The sequence below is a fragment of the Oncorhynchus gorbuscha genome, linkage group LG02 (assembly GCF_021184085.1).
Source record: "Oncorhynchus gorbuscha isolate QuinsamMale2020 ecotype Even-year linkage group LG02, OgorEven_v1.0, whole genome shotgun sequence".
NCBI lineage: Eukaryota > Metazoa > Chordata > Actinopteri > Salmoniformes > Salmonidae > Oncorhynchus > Oncorhynchus gorbuscha.
The window spans coordinates 67,368,378-67,393,837 of record NC_060174.1 but is presented as its reverse complement, the minus strand read 5'-3'; the positions used below and the strand labels follow the sequence as shown (position 1 = coordinate 67,393,837).

The 25,460-nt window shown below is 43.3% G+C and overlaps 1 protein-coding gene across 1 annotated transcript; it reads right to left on the bottom strand.

Annotated features, from left to right (window-relative positions):
- Positions 1–1,828: 1,828 nt before the first annotated feature.
- On the bottom strand, positions 1,829–14,635 carry LOC123994032 (erythropoietin-like). The gene is made up of 5 exons (XM_046296514.1): positions 14,391–14,635; positions 6,991–7,121; positions 6,706–6,792; positions 3,209–3,373; positions 1,829–2,533 (listed from the first exon to the last, which is right to left on the bottom strand). The coding sequence occupies exons 1-5, from the start codon at positions 14,404–14,406 to the stop codon at positions 2,378–2,380; spliced, it is 555 nt and encodes a 184-aa protein (XP_046152470.1). The 5' UTR covers positions 14,407–14,635; the 3' UTR covers positions 1,829–2,377.
- Between the last annotated feature and the right edge of the window lie 10,825 nt (positions 14,636–25,460).

The following is a 25,460-nucleotide window of genomic DNA, read 5'->3' as shown; positions in this document are numbered from 1 at the left end:
GGTAGAGGAAGGCAGGGATAATGGTAGAGGAAAGCAGTGATAATGATGGAGGTAGAGGAAGGCAGGGATAATGGTAGATATGCAGTGATAATGATGGAGGTAAAGGAAGGCAGTGATAATGGTAGAGGAAAGCAGTGATAATGGTAGAGGAAGGCAGGGATAATGGTAGAGGTAGAGGAAGGCAGTGATAATGGTAGAGGAAGGCAGTGATAATGGTAGTGGTAGAGGAAGGCAGTGATAATGGTAGATATGCAGTGATAATGATGGAGGTAGAGGAAGGCAGTGATAATGGTAGAGGAAGGCAGGGATAATGGTAGAGGTAGAGGAAGGCAGGGATAATGGTAGTGGTAGAGGAAGGCAGGGATAATGATGGAGGTAGAGGAATGCAGTGATAATGGTAGAGGTAGAGGAAAGCAGTGATAATGGTAGAGGTAGCGGAAGGCAGTGATAATGGTAGAGATAGGCATGGTTTGAAACTGTGCTCAACCCAAACCTACAAAACAAGGGAACTTTAATCTTGATAGTGGTGCTGTTGGTAATTGTTAGTGACACTCACTGTCCTGAGAAGTGACATAGTATTACCGAATAGCTTAGAGCAGGTACAGTATGTTGTCAACACCTTCAGTCAGTACTCTTCAGTATTGTTTCAGACTCTGATGGTTGTGCTAAATGACTTAAATGACTTAATGTACTTAAAGGGTTAGGGTTGAATGTAAATGTAAATGTAAATGTATAATGTCTGCCATGCACATTGTTTAAGTCATTTTCTGGAATATCAGCTCACCTGTTTGCTGTCCATTTGAGATGCCCATGTTTCCAAAAAAAGAAGAAAGAAAAGGCAGTATTTTTCTATTTAAAAAAAAATATGACTGAAATTTGGAAACCGGGGATATGACAGCCAACAGACTGGAAGCACACTCTCACCTGTTTACACGGTGACACCAAGTCTGGCATTGGCTCAATGTTACAAACAAAAAAAAACATTGCAAAGATGCAACTCTCTACTTTTCCAAGGTTCGCGCTGGGTTGCCGAAAAAGACTTGCACCTGTTTGTGTGTTTTCATTTAGTCTGGAATCCGTAATCTACTGGAGGATTGAGACACTGTAAGAAAGCATAACGAACGGGTTTAAAGAATGACGTTAACATTTCATATAGAGGCTATGACACACTGTATGTTGTGTCTGAACTGGAGAACATTAAAAAGATATCCTTAAACAAATGATCATATTTGCTTTCCCTATATTTTAACACACAATATCCAATTATTTATCATCGCTAATCTGCGAGTGGTTGCTAATCTGATTAATGATTACCCATGTTGACATTATTGATCTTCTTTGATCGGTGTTCTTTTGTTTCGTTTTTTTGTGAAAATGACTAGGTCTATATACACATAATGAGATGATTTCATGATGATATTTTTAGAGCCAGAGCCGGTTCTGTTCTTTGTATAACCAGTGCATAAGTAGGGCAACGATGCCAAGTTCTATCCAGCAGAGGGCAGCAGAGTCCAGAACGGTCTCCACTAGGAACTGATCTCATTCTCAGACTCAGTGCTCTGCTTGTTAGGCCAGAGAGCTGTGTGTGCTGCCTGGTGGTGAAATTACAATGTCTACTCTGATCCCAAAGACAGGGTAAGTCGGAGGGAGGGCCACACAGACAGTCCGAGTGCAGAGAGCACACAGTGAGAAGTGACTAATACATTGTCTGAATTATAACAGCACTGACAAGCATATTACATGAACACACAAACCACTGACTACAGTATGTTAAACCTGAGCATCAATCATAAAATATGGTTCAAAGACTTCCAAGTACACACTCATATATGAAAATAGAGATTTATAACACAAACGTTATTAAAAAAAACACATTTTAAGACAATGTATAAATAAAATGAAAAATCAAAATCATTGGATTTAGGACTTTATATATCATCTTCTCATATGATCTGTACCCACTGGGCACAAACTGCTTGAATCAATGTTGTTTCCACGTCATTTCAATGAAATTAAGTTGAACCAACATGGAATAGACATTGAATTGGCGTCTGTGCCCAGCGGGTACTGTCTGTAGCTTATTCCCGCTGCATGCATCCGAGCTCATTGTGGTACTGACAGGTAGTACTAGGAACCGATGAGGTCAATGAGTTGTAGAAGTGACCTTTTTCTCTCTCTCTCACTCGTTCATGGTTTCTCATCAGCTCCACCCACATCAACTGACTTTCCCACCAGTTTCTATCCAGTCAACAATGACCTTGTCTACACATTCCATACTTGGAAGTCCATTCAGAGATTTCAGCAGAAGTCCAATGACCTCATCCTCTCTCTAAACAACGGTCCAATCACAGCCTCTTGTCTTCAGGGAAAGCTCCAATCACGTGCTGTTCTGTTGACAGGCAGGTGCGTTGGTGAGCAGCAGGCGAACCTTCCCTCGGAGGAAGTTGGTGTGGACACGGAGCAGCTCGGATAGGGACGACACCTTCCTGGTCGCTGAGTCACCTACTGCTGGCGCTGGAGAGAGGGACAGGTCCTGTTCAATGGATGAGAGGAAGAACAAGGGCTAACATACAAACCCTAAAAAGAAAGCACCACTCATCTGTTCTGTGGAAGGGGTTCTAATTCCAGGTTCTCTTCCCGCCCCACTACTCCATACCAAAAACAACACGCAGCCAAATAGAAGACACATTCTGTTCCCTTTCCATAACTCCCACTGCTATGTCTGGCCTGCTCAATGCCGTTTCAGTCACTGAACTGCCCGACCCTGAAAAGTTCCTGGCTTCTGACCGAGAAGCAAACAAACACAGCAGGCAGGAGGTGGCACGCTGAGGGGAGAGGAACGTCTGACTGACTGTACCCATGGTCCATGATCCCAATCTACAACTAGGCTCTCTGCTGTGGAGGAACAGTATGTGCACACTGAGACACATCCAATTAAAAAGGGACGGGAGTTTTTCCCTGGTCAATTGATCAGACCAGGAACATCTCCTGGTCTTACGTAAACAAACGGTTTACATTTTAGTAAACACTCTTACAGCAGCGAGTGCATACTTTTCCCATACCGGTCCCCCGTGGGGATTGAAACCACAACCCTGGCATTACAAACACCATGCACTACCAACTGAGCCACACGGAACCCCTGCTCACACCACAGTCCCATCCACTGGTCATGCTGTAGACGAGACACTCACAGTCCTCAGTGAGTCACCTTGATGTGGAGGCTGCGCAGCACCTGGCCCAGGCTGTGGATGTTGCTCTTGTTGTTGTCGATGAGGCTCTTTACGGCAGCACGGCTCACTGACTCCCTCACAGCACCCAGGGCCTGGCTGAACAGAAACAGCCCTGACTGGACCTCCAGAGCCTGCTCCTCAGTCTGGGAAAACACACACAAATTACACATTACATAAACACATACGTTAAAACACAACTCCCTGAATATGTCATTATACATTGCCATATATAGCAAAAGAACCATGCACATTAGGGCCAATGTATCCCAGTATTAATGGGTACACTGTACGTGAATAAATGTGTTGGCAGAGAGAGCTCAATGGACTCAATGGAAGTTCATACAGGACTTGTCCTTTATTCAGATGACAACCAACTCACTTCTGGTCATTTGAAAATGAAATCATCTCCAAAATATTGCTTTTTAAAAACAAGCCATAGAAAGCTGGTCGCAATTGAACTTTAATCCACCAGAAAAAAATACAATAATATTACAACAAATACTATGGTTAAACTCAAATATACAAATACTATGGTTAAACTCAAATATACAAATACTATGGTTAAACTCAAATATACAAATACTATGGTTAAACTCAAATATACAAATACTATGGTTAAACTCAAATATACAAATACTATGGTTAAACTCAAATATACAAATACTATGGTTAAACTCAAATATACAAATACTATGGTTAAACCCAAATATACAAATACTATGGTTAAACTCAAATATACAAATACTATGGTTAAACTCAAATATACAAATACTATGGTTAAACTCAAATATACAAATACTATGGTTAAACCCAAATATACAAATACTATGGTTAAACTCAAATATACAAATACTATGGTTAAACTCAAATATACAAATACTATGGTTAAACTCAAATATACAAATACTATGGTTAAACCCAAATATACAAATACTATGGTTAAACTCAAATATACAAATAATATGGTTAAACTCAAATATACAAATACTATGGTTAAACTCAAATATACAAATACTATGGTTAAACTCAAATATACAAATACTATGGTTAAACTCAAATATACAAATACTATGGTTAAACTCAAATATACAAATACTATGGTTAAACCCAAATATACAAATACTATGGTTAAACTCAAATATACAAATACTATGGTTAAACTCAAATATACAAATACTATGGTTAAACTCAAATATACAAATACTATGGTTAAACTCAAATATACAAATACTATGGTTAAACTCAAATATACAAATACTATGGTTAAACTCAAATATACAAATACTATGGTTAAACTCAAATAAACAAATACTATGGTTAAACTCAAATATACAAATACTATGGTTAAACTCAAATATTACAAATTGATTTTTTTAAATGTTGGGCGACGAAATGTTTAAAAACGGTTTAATCTTTGATAATTATATCATAAAAATGAATGCTGGAGTTATGTCACACATGCAGCTAAGAGAAACATATGGAAATGTCTGCTCTACCCAAAATTACATCCAACTAATTGTTGCATTACCGCAAAAAAATGGAAGAGGCAAGTGGAAAGGGGGAAAAGTAAGGAACTTGTCTGTCGGCCCTGTATTAAAGACCAAAAATAAGTTAAAGAAAATGATACCAGTTTCATTTAAGGACCAACGAAGACAGCTGTGCCATTCAGATTTAGAAATAGTTGTGAAGAGATTTTCAATGTACCGATTCCATGTGGTTTATGAACTGATACACAAAATGACACCGGATTCAAAACTTTGAATTTTTTCAATTTAAATTATACACATTTCTGGGCATTTCTACAACCATTCCAGCTCTGCAGATTTTGCTGCGAAGAGACAGAATCATTGAATCATTTGTTTTGGTACTGTCCATACGTAGCTTGTTTTTGGTTGCAGATTCAGAAATGGCTGAAGAATTGCAACATTTACCTGAGTGTGCAAAGCTGTCATCAAGTGGTTACTTCGAAAGAATCTCAAATATAAATAGATGTTTAACACTTTATGATGATTCCATATGTGTTAGAATCATAGTTTTAATGTCTTCACTATTAGTCTACAATGTAGAAAATAGTCAAAATAACGAAAACTTTTGAATGGTACTGTATATATATTGACAATAATATATGGGGGATTGGAAATGATGCAGACAATTACATTGATACATTGATAGAAGCCACAATCTATGTTAAAGCTGATCTACCCCCTAAATATAGCTCATGCAGGACACACAGATCTGTCTGAACCAGAGCTCTTTCCATGACAGACTGACCAGGCTCTTTCCATGACAGACTGACCAGGCTCTTTCCATGACAGACTGACCAGGCTCTTTCCATATGAGACTGACCAGGCTCTTTCCATGACAGACTGACCAGGCTCTTTCCATGACAGACTGACCAGGCTCTTTCCATATGAGACTGACCAGGCTCTTTCCATGACAGACTGACCAGGCTCTTTCCATATGAGACTGACCAGGCTCTTTCCATGACAGACTGACCAGGCTCTTTCCATATGAGACTGACCAGGCTCTTTCCATGACAGACTGACCAGGCTCTTTCCATGACAGACTGACCAGGCTCTTTCCATAACAGACTGAGCTGGCTCTTTCCATGACAGACTGACTAGGCTCTTTCCATGACAGACTGACTAGGCTCTTTCCATGACAGACTGACCAGGCTCTTACCATGACAGACTGACCAGGCTCTTTCCATGACAGACTGACCAGGCACTTTCCATGACAGACTGACCAGGCTCTTTCCATGACAGACTGACCAGGCTCTTTCCGTGACAGACTGACCAGGCTCTTTCCGTGACAGACTGACCAGGCTCTTTCCATGATAGACTGACCAAGCTCTTTCCATGACAGGCTGACCAGGTGAAAGCTACGATCCCTTATCAATTTCAGATGAAGGGAAGAGACAGGTTAAAGAAGGATTTTAAGCCTTGAGACAATTGAGACATGGATTGTGTATGTGTGCCATTCAGAGGGTGAATGGGCAAGACAAAAGATTGAACCATAGACAACGTGTATGGCGTTGTGTGTGCGAGCGGTTTGCTGATGTCAACGTGAACCATGTCCCATCGTGACGGTGGGGTTACGGTATGGGCAGATTGAAGATTTGAGTGAGTCAAGAACTGGGTTTTTCCACACTCAACAGTTTACCGTGTGTCTCAAGAATGGTCCACCACCCAAAGGACATCCAGTCAACTTGACACAACGGTGGGAAGCATTGGAGTCAACATGAGCCAGCATCCCTGTGGAACACTTTCAACACCTCGTAGAGTCCATGCCCTGACAAATTGAGTCTGTTCTGCAAAAGGAGTTGCAGCTCTTATTAGGAAGGTGTTCTTAATGTTTTGTACACTCAGTGTAGAGAAACCAGAAGAAATGGGTCAAACACTTCTCTCTATACTATATGGCCCTGGCTTGTGCTATTCATGTACAGTAGGTATTTAACTGATAGACAGGTACTCACATCCTTTGTCTCCAATACCACAAAGTCAACGTTGGTCAGTGGTACCACGAAGGTGCCTGTCACGCCACACCCTGCCTTGCAACCTCGCTGCGTGAGGAAAAGAAGGCAAGACAGATTGACAATTAGAGCAAGATCAGACACACAAATAAAGATGAAGTGTCTCTGTACATAATACACTGTAATAATATCCTCATCCATTTCACTTCTAATGTGACATTTTCCAGACATGTAAAAGTTGCCCAGGTCCATCTAGTGGTGGTTAGGCCCAGTCAGTCAGTGTCTCACCAGAGCGGTCTCTGTGTCGCGGGCCTCCATGATGAAGCGGTCCAGAACGCGGGGGTCACAGATGGGCCTGACAGGAGAAGGGAGGCCTCGCCCTGCCCACTGGAGTACCGTCAGCAGTACCGCCACCAGCCCTGGGGGAACAACACACATCCTCAGGCAGACGCTGGAAATGGTGGCTGAGAGCAGATACAGACGGGCAGCAATTGCAGCTTTACATAACAGACAGTCATATAACAGACCGTGATGTCAACCAGAGAACAGAGGATGTCAGCTAGCGGAATCCCTTAAGCAGATTTACTGGAAATACTGTGGAGTAACTGACTGCCGACTGTTCGGCTGTCCAAACAGTTTTGCATTTAGTTTAGGTGGTTTCTATTTTGCTTTCTAATGCAAGAACTCATTGGAAGGGTAGATTGCCCTGATAGTCCTCCCGAATTTGGGACAGGAGACATTGCATACTTTACGCATCATAGAGGTCGGTGCAGGTCTAGCTCCATTCCTCACAGTTGGACAACATTAGCCCTAGTTCAGACACTGCTCTGTCTCCACATCAAACAAAAAAATGAGCCACTTTCACTTTGGAAGATCTGGGATAGAGTGCCATTTGAAACCTCTTTGGCCTAATTTTTTTTTTTTTTGGTGGGGGGTATTGATATTGCAGATAGATTGTACCTTCCATCAATGTTATTGTCTGCATCATTTCCAATCCCTCATATATACACTGCTCAAAAAAATAAAGGGAACACTTAAACAACACAATGTAACTCCAAGTCAATCACACTTCTGTGAAATCAAACTGTCCACTTAGGAAGCAACACTAATTGACAATACATTTCACATGCTGTTGTGCAAATGGAATAGACAACAGGTGGAAATGATAGGCAATTAGCAAGACACCCCCAATAAAGGAGTGGTTCTGCAGGTGGTGACCACAGACCACTTCTCAGTTCCTATGCTTCCTGGCTGATGTTTTGGCCACTTTTGAATGCTGGCGGTGCTTTCACTCTAGTGGTAGCATGAGACGGATTCTACAACCCACACAAGTGGCTCAGGTAGTGCAGCTCATCCAGGATGCACATCAATGCGAGCTGTGGCAAGAAGGTTTGCTGTGTCTGTCAGCGTAGTGTCCAGAGCATGGAGGCGCTACCAGGAGACAGGCCAGTACATCAGGAGACGTGGAGGAGGCCGTAGGAGGGCAGCAACCCAGCAGCAGGACCGATACCTCCACCTTTGTGCAAGGAGGAGCAGGAGGAGCACTGCCAGAGCCCTGCAAAATGACCTCCAGCAGGCCTCAAATATGCATGTGTCTGCTCAAACGGTCAGAAACAGACTCCATGAGGGTGGTATGAGGGCCCGACGTCCACAGGTGGGGATTGTGCTTACAGCCCAACACCGTGCAGGACGTTTGGCATTTGCCAGAGAACACCAAGATTGGCAAATTCGCCATTGGCGCCCTGTCCGCTTCACAGGTGAAAGCCGGTTCATACTGAGCACATGTGACAGACGTGACAGTCTGGAGACGCCGTGGAGCATGCCCAGGCGTTGTAGGTAGGTCATACAGGCACGTGGAGGCCACACACACTACTGAGCCTCATTTTGACTTGTTTTAAGGATATTACAGCAATGTTGGATCAGCCTGTAGTGTGATTTTCCACTTTAATTTTGAGTGTGACTCCAAATCCAGACCTTCATGGGTTGATAAATTTGATTTCCATTGATAATTTTTGTGTGATTTTGTTGTCAGCACATTCAACTATGTAAAGAAAAAAGTATTTAATAAGAATATTTCATTCAGATCTAGGATGTGTTATTTTAGTGTTCCCTTTATGTTTTTGAGCAGTGTAATTGTTGTAAACAGTTGAAGTCAGAAGTTTCCATACACCTTAGCCAAATAGATTTAAACTCAGTTTTCATTTGATCCTAGTAAAAATTCCCTGTCTTAGGTCAGTTAGGATCACCACTTTATTTTAAGAATGTGAAATGTCAGAATAGTAGAGATAATTATTTATTTCAGCTTTTATTTCTTTCATTACATTCCCAGTGGGTCAGACGTTTACATACACTCGATTAGTATTTGGTAGCATTGCCTTTAAATTGTTTAATGTTTAAATGTGTTTAATGTTTAAATGTTAAATGTTAAATGTTTCAGGTAGCCTTCCACAAGCTTCCCACAATAATTTGGGTGAATTTTGGCCCATTCCTCCTGGCAGAGCTGGTGTAACTGAGTCAGGTTTGTAGGAACCTTGCTGGCACACGCTCTTTCAGTTCTGCCCAAACATGTTCTATAGGCTTGAGGTCAGGGCTTTGTGGTGGCCACTCCAATACCTTGACTTTGTTGTCCTTAAGCCATTTTGCCACAACTTTGGAAGTATGCTTGAGGTCATTGTCCATTTGGAAGACCCATTTGCAACCAAGCTTTAACTTCCTGACTGATGTCTTGAGATGTTGCTTCAATGTATCCACGTAATTTTCCTACCTCATGATGCCATCTATTTTGTGAAGTGCACCAGTCCCTCCTGCAGCAAAGAACCCCCACAACATGATGCTGCCACCCCAGTGCTTCACAGTTGGGATGGTGTTAATTGGCTTGCAAGCCTCCCCCTTTTTCCTCCAAACATAACAATGATCATTATGGCCAAACAGTTCTATTTTTGTTTTATCAGACCAGAGGACATTTCTCCAAAAAGTTAGATCTTTGTCCCCGTGTGCAAACCGTAGTCTGGCTTTTTTATGGTTTTTGGAGCATTGGCATCTTCCTTGCTGAGCGGCATTTCAGGTTATGTCGATACAGGACTCATTTTACTGTGGATATAGATACTTTTGTACCTTGCTGTTGTTCTGGGATTGATTTGCACTTTCCGCACCAAAGTACATTCATCTCTAGGAGACGGAACGCGTCTCCTTCCTGAGTGGTATGACGGCTGCGTGGTCCCATGGTGTTTTTTCTTGCGTACTATTGTTTGTATAGATGACCGTGGTACCTTCAGGCATTTGGAAATTGCTCCCAAGGATGAACCAGACTTGTGGAGGGTTACAATTTGTTTTCTGAGGTCTTGGCTGATTTCTTTTCATTTTCCCATGATGTCAAGCAAAGAAGCACTGAGTTTGAAGGTAGGCCTTGAAATACATCCACAGGTACACCTCCAATTGACTCAAATTATGTAAATTAGCCTATCAGAAGCTTTGAAGGCCATGACATAATTTCTGGAATTTTCCAAGCTGTTTAATTAAAAGCACAGTCAACTTAGTATATGTAAACTTCTGACCCACTGGAATTGTGATACAGTGAATTATAAGTGAAATAATTTGTTTGTAAACAAATGTTGGAAACATTACTTGTGTCATGCACAAAGTAGATGTCGACTTGCCAAAAAAGTTTTAATGACTCCAACGATTTTTACTATGCTCTACATTGTAGAATAATAGTGAAGACATCAAAACTATGAAATAACACATATGGAATCATGTAGTAACCAAAAAAAGAAGTGTTAAACAAATTAATATAGATTTTAGATTCTTCAAAGTAGCCACCCTTTGCCTTGATGACAGCTTTGCACACTCTTGGCATTCTCTCAAACAGCTTCATAAGGTATGGAATGCATTTCAATCAACAATGTGTGCCTTTGCATTTGAGCCAATCAGTTGTGTTGTGACAAGGCAGGAGTGGGATACAGAAGATAGGCCTATTTGGTAAAAGACCAAGTCCATATTATGGCAAGAACAGCTCAAATAAGCAAAGAGAAACAACATCATTACTTTAAGACATGAAGGTCAGTCAATCTGGAACATTTCAAGAACCTTGAAAGTTTCAAGTGCATTCGCAAAAGCCATCAAGCGCTACGATGAAGCTGGCTCTCATGAAGACCGCCACAAGAAAATAAAGAGGATAAGAGGATAAGTTCATTACAGTTAACAACCTCAGAAATAGCAGCCCAAATAAATACCTCACAGAGTTCAAGTAACAGACACATCTCAACTATTCAGAGGAGACTGCCTGAAACAGGCCTTCATGGTCAAATTGCGGCAAAAAAAGTACTAAAGGACACCAATAAGAAAAAGAGACTTGCTTGGGCCAAGAAACACAAGGAATAGACATTAGACCGGTGGAAATCTGTCATTTAATCTGATGAGTCCAAATTTGAGATTTTTGGTTCCAACTTCCGTGTCTTTGTGAGATGCAGATAGGTGAACGGATGATCTCCACATGTGTGGTTCCCACCGTGAAGCATGGAGGAGGAGGTGTGATGGTGTGGGGGTGCTCTGCTGGTGACACTGTCTGTGACTTATTTAGAATTCAAGGCACACTTAACCAGCAAGGCTACCACAGCATTCTGCAGCGATACGCCATCCCATCTGGTTTGTGATTAGTGGGACTATCATTTGTTTTTCAACAGGACAATGACCCAACACACCTCCAGGCTGTGTAAGGGCTATTTGACCAAGAAGGAGTGATGGAGTACTGCACTAGATGACCTCCACAATCACTCGACCTCAACCCAATTGAGATGGTTTAGGATTAGTTGGGCCGCAGAGTAAAGGAAAAGCTGCCAACAAGTGCTCAGCATATGTGGGAACTCCTTCAAGACTGTTGGAAAATAATTCCAGGTGAAGCTGGTTGAGAGAATGCCAAGAGTGTGCAAAGCTGCCATCAAGGCGAAGGGTGGATACTTTGAAGAATATAACATGTATTTTGAAATCTTCAACACTTTTGTGGTTACTACATGATTCCATGTGTGTTATTTCATAGTTTTGATGTCTTCACTATTATTTTACAATGTAGATGATAGTACAAATAAGGAAAACCCCTTGAAAGAGTAGGTGTGTCCAAACTTTGACTAGTACTTAATAAGGCGTATCAAAATAATATGCACACAACACAGAATGTTAAAGGAAATATTAACATTTTATTTCAATTTAATAGATGTAGCTAGCACCAAATGTTTTTTTGCTGAGGATGTTGAGGACATCGCTGAATAATCATTCCTACTAAAGTTAATACTATTTACATTTTTCAGTTGGACTTTTCTTGAATATACACTGAGAAAAAATATAAACGCAACATGCAAAGTTTTGGACCCATGTTTCATAAGCTGAAATAAAATATCCCAGAAAGGTTATATATGCCAAAAAGCATATTTCTCTCAAATGTTGTGCACAAATTTGTTTACATCAGTCTTTGTGAGCATTTCTCCTTTGCCAAGGTAATCCATCCACCACACAGGTGTGGCTTATTAAGAAGCTGATTAAACAGCATGATCATTACACAGGTACACCTTGTGCTGGAGACAATAAAAGGACACTCTAAAATGTGAAGTTTTGTCAAACAACACAATGCCACAGATGTCTCAAGTTTTGAGGGAGTGTGCAATTGGCATGCTGACTGCAGGAATGTCCACCAGAGCTGTGGTCAGAGAATTGAATGTTCATTTCCCTGCCATAAGCCGCCTCCAACATTGTTTTAGAGAATTTGGTAGTACGTCCAACCGGCCTCACACGTATATGGCATTGAGTGGGTGAGCGGTTTCCTGATGTCAACGTTGTGAACAGAGTGCCCCATGGTGGTGGTGGGGTTATGGTATGGGCAGGCATAAGCTACAGACAACAAAAACACTTAATTTTGTTGATGGCCCATTGTCGTGCCATTCATCTGCCGCCGTCACCCCATGTTTCAGCATGATAATGCACGGACCCATGTCGCAAGAATCTGTAAACAATTCCTGGAAGCTGAAAATGTCCCAGTTCTTCCATGGCCTGCATACTCACTAGACATGTCACCCATTGAGCATGTTTGGGATGCTCTGGGACTATGTGTACGACAGCATGTTCCAGTTGCCGTCAATATCCAGCAACTTCGCACAGCCATTGAGGAGTGGGACAACATTCCACAGGCCACAATGAACAGCCTGATCAACGCAATGCAAAGGTAATGTGTCACGGTGCATGAGGCAAATGGTGGTGATACCAGATACTGACTGGTTTTCTGATCCAGACCCCTACCTTGTTTTTATGGTATCTTTGCCCAACAGATACAAATCTGTATTCCCAGTTATGTCAAATTCATAGATTTGGGCCTAATGAATTTATTTCAATTGACTGATTTCCTTATATGAACTATAACTCAGTAAAATCTTTGAAATGATTACATGTTGCGATAATATTTGTGTTCAATATATTTAACAAAGATTGATATTCAAAGTGTAACCGGTATGAAATGGCTAGCTAGTTAGCATTGCGCGCTAGAAGCGTTTCGATAGATGACAGATAACTCACTTGGGCTCTGCCCAGCTGCTGGGTGGCTGCGGCAAAAGAGGTCAATGGGGGTAAGTGTAACCGGTGTGAAATGGCTAGCTAGCTACTAGCTTTAACACCCTGCGTTAGTATGTTTTACTCACTTAATAAATAGTTAATGCTATGAGTCTGAAATGGGGAATTTAATTGGAATGCTTTTAATATGAATCTGTGTTAAATATATTCAAGAAAAAGTAAACATATACAACGTCAATAGTAGGATTCTTCCGCGCAGTCCTCTGCAATTGTTTAATGTGCTTCATCTAGAAAATGTTCATATTTTCTTTAGGCCGAAAATTCTGCGTTGTGTCCGTGTTCTTTTTGATAAGTGCGGTATGTTTATATGAATGGAAGAATAGAAATGACATTACATTGATTGCATAGAATTCTAACATTGACCTTTAATGTTGGTGTTATAGATCAGAGTGGCAAACTGCACAGTTAATTACCATGACGTGCTTAGCTAGAAATGCTTTGTGAACGGGAAAATAGATGACATTACTTTGACTTCATAGAATTCACACTTAGACCTTTCATGTGTGCGTTATAGACACGCATGACCAACTTGATTGTGATGTGGAGGGTTATAAATTAGTTACAAAATAGTTTTTACCCTCAACTACACGATTTGATCCGTAAAATGTGCCCTGGGGATTCAACCCTGAGGGGTTCTTTACGCACCATTGACCTTCAGTGAGAAGTTAAATCACGGGCCTATTCTGGCCAGTGGGGGAAATGGAGCTGGTATCAGCTATATCAACACGGTTTTCAAAACGTTGTTTAGCCTTTTGGCATATTCACTAAATGGTATGGCAGAAGCACACGTTTGAGAACAGCCATAATGATGATTCGACGTTGTTGTAATAGTGCATCTATTATTAAGATACCTAAATATGAGACCATACGGATACCATCGAAGGCACCGTAGGCACGCCCCTCTGAAAATCTAGGGTACTTTGGAAACCTTCAAGAATGTGTTTGGAACTTTGCGCACTAAAGTTCATGGATAGATATATTCTCCTGAATGTTTGCCTCAGTTTTAAGCTATATCACCAACACAGTATGGTTATCAAATTAAGAATTGTTTCAATCGTGTGCTATAGATATCTTACCTGAAATGGAAGACATTCGCAAAATGGTCCAACATTTTTAGAATGCATTGCTAAACAAAGTAAATGTGTAATATACACAGTGAAAAAAAAACACATCCGTGACCAAATTATCTATTTTGTAGGCCTACACTCCAGCAGCCTATAAGAAATTCTCTCGAAATTCGTCTATGTTTTCTCCACCTGTATCCTTGTCCATTGTTCCGAGCGCAAAGAAATACCGCGTGCACACCGGAGCAAGTACCCCTTGCTGCAGCACATGTAACGAGGAGGGTTCGGCCCGTACCGGCCTCGCCCACCAACCGTTTTCATTGGTTGAGGCGCGTTCCCATTCCAACACGCTCAACACAAAGTAGCCTGCGTGGTGATAAATCAGCACGTCCTTTAACAGATCATCTAATTTAGCTGACTGTGCAATTATATGATTATAGGTTCACTGAGTCACGTCTAACAATAACAAATCATTGTTTTCTAACCTCATTTTGAGTTAATATTTTAGGTTACCTGTTATGCATGTTTGTCTACTCCAACATAATTCCAGCATCCAAACTGCATGTATACTCGCACCATTTGACGAATGGAAATCAACATTTGTTTACAAATCACGCCAAAAAGTGAGTCTAATGACATTCGGTGATTGCCATTGATTAGGTCTACATTAATTGATGCATCATGCTGACAAATTGACCTTATTTGTAGCCTGAAAAGTCGGAACACCCGAAATGGGTCTGAAACCGTCCCTGGAAAAAACGTGATGGTCACCCTAACACACAGTTAATTTACTTGTATAGGCTATTGTGTATTACCATGAACGTCAAATAGGCCTACCAGTAGCCAGTGATGTAGTGGTAAAACATTTCTTTTAAATAGTTGGGTAAACTCTGATTGCCGGTCGCGGTGAGAGAGAAGAATTACGCTCCCTATACTTTTAATGTATTTTTCTGGAAAAAAAGGAGGGTAAACTGCATTTACTTGCATTTACCCTCCACTAGGCATAAAACACTGCCGGTAGCCTCCCCTTTCAGCCGAGGACATTTTACACATATGAACACATGCAGAACAGGTAGCCTGCATTCAATACAATAGCCCTACATGAGTTGAACGCTTGGAGTCTTCACAGATCCTTCGACATTAAACACTACCTTTCTTTCCGTACATTAATGACATGTATTTGTCATTATTAAGCATTTAACAACTGAATTCAAACATTGAACTTAAACTCTGTAAGATACCTGAATCTTGGAGATCTCAGAAAATCCACTGTAAGTGTTGCTATGCCAACGTAACATTTCATTATGTTTCACCTTAAAAACTGTTTTCATGGGCACACAAAATAATGTAGGCCCGTGGCATTGCCAAATCAAATGCTTCTAACCAAAAGAGTCAATCTATAGGCCTACTGTCATTAACATATACTTGTTGGATGGATTGGATGCGTATTGGTGTCTAGCTATTGGCTAGTTGTCTACTGATATTGTCGACCATCATCAGCTGTTCCAGGAAAGACATCAAATATTGATAGAAAATAATGAAGCTAAATAAACGGGCTACTCTTCTGACCACAGACAGCAAGGAGAACTCCAATACCCGCGCACACCTGAAAAACAAAGCAATGAGTTCTCTAAACAGCTGACTGACCTGACAAAAGCAACGATGATGAATCAACTGATACAGCTAATGCATTGGAATGAAGGCTATTTTTTTATCAAGGATGCATGGCAAACAAATGGTGGAAATGAGGAAGTACAAAGGAAAATCTATATGTTTAATCGGCTGACGGGGCCACAGTGTCTCCCGATCCCTCCTGTCTCAGCCTCCAGTATTTATGCTGCAATAGTTTATGCGTCGGGGGGCTAGGGTCAGTCTGTTATATCTGAAGTATTTCTCCTGTCTTATCCGGTGTCCTGTGTGAATTTAAGTATGCTCTCTCTAATTCTTTCTTTCTCTCTTTCGGAGAACCTGAGCCCTAGGACCATGCCTCAGGACTACCTGGCCTGATGACTCCTTTCTGTCCCCAGTCCACCTGGTCGTGCTACTGCTCCATTTCCAACTGTTCTGCCTGCGGCTATGGAACCCTGACCTGTTCACCGGACGTACTACCTGTCCCAGACCTGCTGTTTTCCACTCTCTTGAGACAGCAGGAGAGGTAGAGATACTCTGAATGATAGGCTATGAAAAGCCAACTGACATTTACTCCTGAGGTGCTGAACTGTTGCACCTTCTAGAACCCCTGTGATTATTATTATTTGACCCTGCTGGTCATCTATGAACATTTGAACATCTTGGCCATGTTCTGTTATCGTCTCCACCCGGCACAGCCAGAAGAGGACTGGCCACCCCTCATAGCCTGGTTCCTCTCTAGGTTTCTTCCTAGGTTCTGGCCTTTCTGGGGAGTTATTCCTAGCAATCATGCTTCTACGACTGCATTGCTTGCTGTTTGGGGTTTTAGGCTGGGTTCCTGTACAGCACTTTGTGACATCAGCTGATGTAAGAAGGAATTTATAAATACATTTGATTGATTTAAAGAAACTCAGCTGAGGCTGAAATTCAGCACTCCTGAGTAAACAGTGCCACTAGAATTCTACAATACCATTTTATTTATTTTTGTTTTTATTTAACCTTTATTTAACTAGGCAAGTCAGTTAAGAACAAATTCTTATTTACAATGATGGCCTACCAAAAGGCAAAAGGCCTCTTTCTGGGACAGGGGCCTGGGATTAAAATTAAAACATAAATACAATATAAATATAGGACAAAACAAACATCATAACAAGAGAGACAACACTACATAAAGAGAGACCTAAGACAACAACATAGCAAGGCAGCAACACATGACAACACAGCATGGTAGCAACACAACATAACAAAAACATGGTAGCAACACAACATGGTAGTAGCACAAAACATGGTACAAACATTATTGGGCACAGACAACAGCACAAAGGGCAAGAAGGTGGAGACAACAATACATCACAGAAAGAAGCCACAAGAGTGTCCATGCTTAAGTCTTTGAATGAAGAGATTGAGAAAAAACTGTCCAGTTTGAGTGTTTGTTGCAGCTCGTTCCAGTCGCTAGCTGCAGCGAACTGAAAAGAGGAGCAACCCAGGGATGTGTGTGCTTTGGGGACCTTTAACAGAATGAGACTGGCAGAACGGGTGTTGTATGTGGAGGATGAGAGCTGCAGTAGATATTTCAGGGGGGAGTGAGGACGGTCACATAGAGATGACCAGTTTACAGAGGAGTATAGAGTGCAGTGATGTGTCCTATAAGGAGCAAATCTGATGGCCGAATGGTAAAGAACATCTAGCCGCTCGAGAGCACCCTTACCTGCCGATCTATAAATTATGTCTCCGTAATCTGGCATGGGTAGGATGGTCAACTGTATCAGGGTTAGTTTGGCAGCCGGGGTAAAAGAGGAGTCACTGCCGGAGTCACCCTTCACTTTGGCGCTGCCGGAGTCGACCCGCCTGTCCGGCACTGCCGGAGTTTCCCTTCGATTCGGGGCCCGCTGCAAGGGTCCCCAGTCCGAGGTTGGCGGCGAGGGTCCACGTCCCACGCCAGAGTCACCACCGCGGACAGATGCCCACCCAGACCCTCCCCTATGAGTTTAGGTTTTGCGGGGGGGGGGGGGGTACTGTCACGTCCTGACCTTAGTTCCTTTGTTATGTTTCTTGTTTAGGTTGGTCAGGGCGTGAGTTGGGGTGGGCATTCTAGGTTTTGTAGTCTAGGTTTTGTATTTCTATGTGTTTGGCCTGGTATGGCTCCCAATTAGAGGCAGCTGGCAATCGTTGTCTCTGATTGAGATCCATACTTAGGTAGCCTGTTCCCACCTGTGTTTGTGGGTAGTTGTTTTCTGTTTTGTGTGTTTGCACCTTACAGGACTGTTTCGTTCACTCTCTTTGTTGTTTTGTTATTCAGTGTTCAGTTGATTTATTAAATATTAACATGGACACATACCACGCTGCACATTGGTCCGATCTTGACTACTCTTCCTCAGATGACGAGGAGAACCGTTACAGTTACGTTCATCGATTTCCATCTGCACCGTTCCCCAAAAAGCTTTTGTACTGAACATGCCCAGGCGAGGAGAACTATAGGGGAATACTTTCATTACAGGTTAAAACCTCTCTGGGATATGTGGGACGATAGCGTCCCACCTCGCCAACAGCCAGTGAAATTGCAGGGTGCCAAATTCAAACAAACAGAAATCTCATAATTCAAATTCCTCAAACATACAAGTATTATACACTATTTTAAAGATAAACTTCTTGTTAATCCAGCAACAGTGTCTGATTTCAAAAAGGCTTTACCGCGAAAGCACACTTTGATATTATGTTAGGTCAGCTCCTATCCACAGAAAACCATACAGCCATTTTCCAAAGAAGGAGAGGTATCACAAAAGACAGAAATAGCGTTAAAATTAATCCCTAACCTTTGATGATCTTCACCGGATGGTACTCCCAGGACTCCATGTTAGACAATAAATGTGTGTTTAGCTCTTATTCGCCCCCCCTTTCATAGTAGAAGCCTGAAACAACGTTCTAAAGACTGTTGACATCTAGTGGAAGCCTTAGGAAGTGCAATCTGACCCCATTTACACTGTATATTGGATAGGCAATCACTTAAAAAACTACAAACCTCAGATTTCCCACTTCCTGGTTGGATTTTTCTCAGATTTTTGCCTGCCATATGAGTTATAATCACATACATCATTCAAACAGTTTTAGAAACTTCAGAGTGTTTTCTATCCAAATCTACTAATTATATGCATATTCTAGCTTCTGGGCCTGATTAGCAGGCAGTTTACTCTGGGCGCCTTATTCATCCAAGCTACTCAATACTGCCCCCCCGTTCCCAAAGAAGTTTTAACTGGGTCGTGTTTTGGGAAACTACTATGCAGTTATGAATTTATCTCACCACTGAATTCTGAACCTGCAATTAGAGGCTGTCATTCTTCAGCGGTCTTTTCTAAATGAGATGGCATTGATGTATTTGGGTAACCAATACCAGGCTACTGCGTTTCGGGCCCCAGGGCACCGACTTTGGGGGGGTTTCGGAGTGGGGGATCAGCTAACTTACTGCATTTCAACACATTGTGCCACGGTGCAGAGAGAAAACTGTCCTGTTTAGTCATGCTATTCTACACATTTTTGTCATGAGGCAGAGATCTTTATTTGCTGTTCTTTGAGCTCATCGTCTGCTTTTGTTCACAATTTGCCATGAGGCTGAGCTAAATATTTAGCCGTTTTAAAACAAATTTCTTGCAATTCTACACATGTTCCTATCTGGGGGCCCCTGAGGTTACCAGCCCTGTGGTTTGAATGAACATTGATTCAAAGACCTAATTTATTATTGAGCTGAAGATATTTTCTCAGTTGTTTTATGTGTGTGGAAAGTAATTTAGCACAGACAGGCCTACACAAGGAGTTTATACATATGCAGGTATACAGGGTATGTGTAGCCTATAGTCTGTGCTGTTTGGGATGACTTGCAGTTTTTATAATTTAACTAGGCAATTCAGTTAAGAACAAATTCTTATTTACAATGATGGCCTATGAACAGTGGGTTAACTGCCTTGTTCAGGGGCAGAACGACACATTTTTTACCTTGTCAGCTTTGGGATTTCACCCAGCAACCTTTCAATTACTGACCCAACACTCTAACCACTAGACTACCTGCTGTTACCTGCAGTTCTAGGAATACAGATCTATAAATATCGCTGTGGGGATTTGTTTAGACCAAAAAAGACTACATGTGCCAACAAGGACAGAGGAACCACAGAGGAACCACTCAGCTGTGCTTTAGCAGTGAAAAGAAGAGACAGATGCATCTTAAAGCCTTTTATGACTGGTCAATTCTGCAAATGGGGTGCATTTAACCATTTCCGGTCCTCTGACCTACATTCCTAATGGTTCTGGTTTTCTGTCACAGCCAGCGGCTCAAGGCGTAATGTTTCAGCAGTGATGTAATGCTTGTCTAAGAACCTGAATTTTAATGTTAAGTTTACTCTCATGTAATCATAGAAGGTATTTATTTTTAAATGTGACAATGCCATCGATGACGTCATCTCATTGTTTCCGATGAGAATGCTCAGTTGCGCAAGAATGTCAGGAAGTGTCACCATCTTGCTACGTGGAGGAATTGTTGGAAACATTAGATACACAATGTGAGCTCCTCTAGGAAGTGACGTTGGAGGGTAGCTCAGTATTGTTCCCTCTTATTGACTTTCTCAAGTTGACGGCTGTCGAGGTATTGCAGGCTGAGGGATTTTAAAGTTCAAGGACATACATCTGGTGAAAGACATCTGGTGAAATTGAAGCAATTACTGGTACCATGATTGTGTTTGCTGATTTTTTTATACAGTGCATTCGGAACGTATTCAGACCCCTTGATTTTTCCCCACATTTTGTTAAGTTACAGCTTTATTCTATGAATGTATCTATGGATTTAATTGTTTTTTTCTTCATCAGTCTACATACAATACCCCATAATGTCAAAGCAAAAACAGGTTTTTAGAAATGTTTGCAAATGCATAACAAATTTTTAAAATGAAATGAGATTTGAATAAGTTTTCAGACCCTCTGTTGACGCACCTTTGACAGCAATTTCAGCCTGGAGTCTTCTTGGGTATGATGCTACAAGCTCGGCACACCTGTATTTGGGGAGTTTCTCCCGTTTTTCTCTGCAGATCCTCTCAAGCTCTGTCAGGGTGGATGAGGAGCTTCGTGGCAAAGCTATTTTCAGGCCTCTCCAGATATGTTTGATCGGGTTCGAGTCTGGTCTCTGGCTTGGCCACTTAAGGACATTCAGAGACTTGTCCTGAAGCCACTCCTGCGTTGTCTTGGCTGTGTGCTTAGGGTCGTTGACCTGTTGGAAGGTGAACCTTTGCCCCAGTCTGAGGTCTTAGCTCTCTGGAGCAGGTTTTCATCAAGGATCTCTGTACTTTGCTCCGTTCATCATTCCCTCGATCCTGACTAGTCTCCCAGTCCCTGCCGCTGAAAAACATCCCCACAGTATGATGTTGCCACCACCATGCTTATCCGTAGGGATAGTGCCAGGTTTCCTCCAGATTTGATGCTTGATATTCAGGCCAGATAGTTCAATCTTGGTTTCATCAGACCAGAGAATCTTGTTTCTCATGGTCTGACAATTCTTTAGATGCCTTTAAGCAAACTCCAAGAGGGCTGCCATGTGCCTTTTACTGAGGAATGGCTCAGATGTCCTTCTGGAAGGTTCTCCCATCTCCAGAGAGAGAACTCTGGATCTCTCAGAGTGACCATTGGGTTCTTGGTCACCTACATTTACATTACATTTAAGTCATTTAGCAGACGCTCTTATCCAGAGCGACTTACAAATTGGTGCATTCACCTTATGACATCCAGTGGGACAGTCACTTAACAATAGTGCATCTAAAACTTAGGGGGGGTGGGGTAAGAGGGATTACTTAACCTATCCTAGGTATTCCTTAAAGAGGTGGGGTTTCAGGTGTCTCCGGAAGGTGGTGATTGACTCCGCTGTCCTGGCGTCGTGAGGGAGTTTGTTCCACCATTGGGGGGCCAGGGCAGCGAACAGTTTTGACTGGGCTGAGCGGGAGCTGTACTTCCTCAGTGGTAGGGAGGCGAGCAGGCCAGAGGTGGATGAATGCAGTGCCCTTGTTTGGGTGTAGGGCCTGATCAGAGCCTGGAGGTACTGAGGTGCCGTTCCCCTCACAGCTCCGTAGGCAAGCACCATGGTCTTGTAGCGGATGCGAGCTTCAACTGGAAGCCAGTGGAGAGAACGGAGGAGCGGGGTGACGTGAGAGAACTTGGGAAGGTTGAACACCAGACGGGCTGCGGCGTTCTGGATGAGTTGAAGGGGTTTAATGGCACAGGCAGGGAGCCCAGCCAACAGCGAGTTGCAGTAATCCAGACGGGAGATAACAAGTGCCTGGATTAGGACCTGCGCCGCTTCCTGTGTGAGGCAGGGTCGTACTCTGCGGATGTTGTAGAGCATGAACCTACAGGAACGGGCCACCGCCTTGATGTTAGTTGAGAACGACAGGGTGTTGTCCAGGATCACGCCAAGGTTCTTGGCGCTCTGGGAGGAGGACACAATGGAGTTGTCAACCGTGATGGCGAGATCATGAAACGGGCAGTCCTTCCCCGGGAGGAAGAGCAGCTCCGTCTTGCCGAGGTTCAGCTTGAGGTGGTGATCCGTCATCCACACTGATATGTCTGCCAGACATGCAGAGATGCGATTCGCCACCTGGTCATCAGAAGGGGGAAAGGAGAAGATTAATTGTGTGTCGTCTGCATAGCAATGATAAGAGAGACCATGTGAGGTTATGACAGAGCCAAGTGACTTGGTGTATAGCGAGAATAGGAGAGGGCCAAGAACAGAGCCCTGGGGGACACCAGTGGTGAGAGCGCGTGGTGAGGAGACAGATTCTCGCCACGCCACCTGGTAGGAGCGACCTGTCAGGTAGGACGCAATCCAAGCGTGGGCCGCGCCGGAGATGCCCAACTCGGAGAGGGTGGAGAGGAGGATCTGATGGTTCACAGTATCGAAGGCAGCCGATAGATCTAGAAGGATGAGAGCAGAGGAGAGAGAGTTAGCTTTAGCAGTGCGGAGCGCCTCCGTGATACAGAGGAGAGCAGTCTCAGTTGAATGACTAGTCTTGAAACCTGACTGATTTGGATCAAGAAGGTCATTCAGAGAGAGATAGCGGGAGAGCTGGCCAAGGACGGCACGTTCAAGAGTTTTGGAGAGAAAAGAAAGAAGGGATACTGGTCTGTAATTGTTGACATCGGAGGGATCGAGTGTAGGTTTTTTCAGAAGGGGTGCAACTCTCGCTCTCTTGAAGACGGAAGGGACGTAGCCAACGGTCAGGGATGAGTTGATGAGCGAGGTGAGGTAAGGGAGAAGGTCTCCGGAAATGGTCTGGAGAAGAGAGGAGGGGATAGGGTCAAGCGGGCAGGTTGTTGGGCGGCCGGCCGTCACAAGACGCGAGATTTCATCTGGAGAGAGAGGGGAGAAAGAGGTCAGAGCACAGGGTAGGGCAGTGTGAGCAGAACCAGCGGTGTCATTTGACTTAGCAAACGAGGATCGGATGTCGTCGACCTTCTTTTCAAAATGGTTGACGAAGTCATCTGCAGAGAGGGAGGAGGGGGGAGGGGGCGGAGGATTCAGGAGGGAGGAGAAGGTGGCAAAGAGCTTCCTAGGGTTAGAGGCAGATGCTTGGAATTTAGCGTGGTAGAAAGTGGCTTTAGCAGCAGAGACAGAGGAGGAAAATGTAGAGAGGAGGGAGTGAAAGGATGCCAGGTCCGCAGGGAGGCGAGTTTTCCTCCATTTCCGCTCGGCTGCCCGGAGCCCTGTTCTGTGAGCTCGCAATGAGTCATCGAGCCACGGAGCGGGAGGGGAGGACCGAGCCGGCCTGGAGGATAGGGGACATAGAGAGTCAAGGGATGCAGAGAGGGAGGAGAGGAGGGTTGAGGAGGCAGAATCAGGAGATAGGTGGGAGAAGGTTTGAGCGGAGGGAAGAGATGATAGAATGGAAAGAGGAGAGAGTAGCGGGGGAGAGAGAGCGAAGGTTGGGACGGCGCGATACCATCCGAGTAGGGGCAGTGTGGGAGGTGTTGGATGAGAGCGAGAGGGAAAAGGATACAAGGCAGTGGTCGGAGACTTGGAGGGGAGTTGCAATGAGGTTAGTGGAAGAACAGCATCTAGTAAAGATGAGGTCGAGCGTATTGCCTGCCTTGTGAGTAGGGGGGAAGGTGAGAGGGTGAGGTCAAAAGAGGAGAGGAGTGGAAAGAAGGAGGCAGAGAGGAAAGAGTCAAAGGTAGACGTGGGGAGGTTAAAGTCGCCCAGAACTGTGAGAGGTGAGCCGTCCTCAGGAAAGGAGCTTATCAAGGCATCAAGCTCATTGATGAACTCTCCGAGGGAACCTGGAGGGCGATAAATGATAAGGATGTTAAGCTTGAAAGGGCTAGTAACTGTGACAGCATGGAATTCAAAGGAGGCGATAGACAGATGGGTAAGGGGAGAAAGAGAGAATGACCACTTGGGAGAGATGAGGATCCCGGTGCCACCACCCCGCTGACCAGACGCTCTCGGGGTGTGCGAGAACACGTGGGCGGACGAAGAGAGAGCAGTAGGAGTAGCAGTGTTGTCTGTGGTGATCCATGTTTCCGTCAGTGCCAAGAAGTCGAGGGACTGGAGGGAGGCATAGGCTGAGATGAACTCTGCCTTGTTGACCGCAGATTGGCAGTTCCAGAGGCTACCGGAGACCTGGAACTCCACGTGGGTCGTGCGCGCTGGGACCACCAGAGTAGGGTGGCCGCGGCCACGCGGTGAGGAGCGTTTGTATGGTCTGTGCAGAGAGGAGAGAACAGGGATAAACAGACACATAGTTGACAGGCTACAGAAGAGGCTACGCCCACCTCCCTGAACAAGTCCCTTCTCCCCCAATTGCTCAGTTTGGCCGGGCAACCAGTTCTAGGAAGAGTCTTGGTGGTTCCAAACTTATTCCATTTAAGAAAGATGGAGGCCACTGTGTTCCTGGGGACCTTCAATGCTGCAGACATTTTTTGGTGCCCTTGCCCAGATCTGTGCCTCAACACAATCATGTCTCTGAGCTCTATGGACAATTCCTTCGAACTCATGGCTTGGTTTTTGCTCTGACATGCACTATCAAATGTGGTACTTTCTATAGACAGGTGTGTGCCTTTCCAAGTCATGTCCAATCAATTGAATTTACCACAGGTGGACTCCACTCAAGTTGTAGAAACACCTCAACGATGATCAGTGGAAACAGGAGGCACCTGATCTCAATTTCGAGACTTATAGCAAGGGGTCTGAATATTTATGTAAATAAGATATTCCTGTCAATATGAGCTATTGTGTGTAGATTTGATGAGGATTTTTTATTTTTATTTAATCCATTTTAGAATATGGCTGTAACGTAACAAAATGTGGAAAAAGTCAAGGGGTCTGAATACTTTCCGAGTGCACTGTATACCATGAATATTGACCAAGGAGATCGCCATTTCCCAATTCTGTATAATGGGTATCCTGTTTTCTGTAGACAATACCTG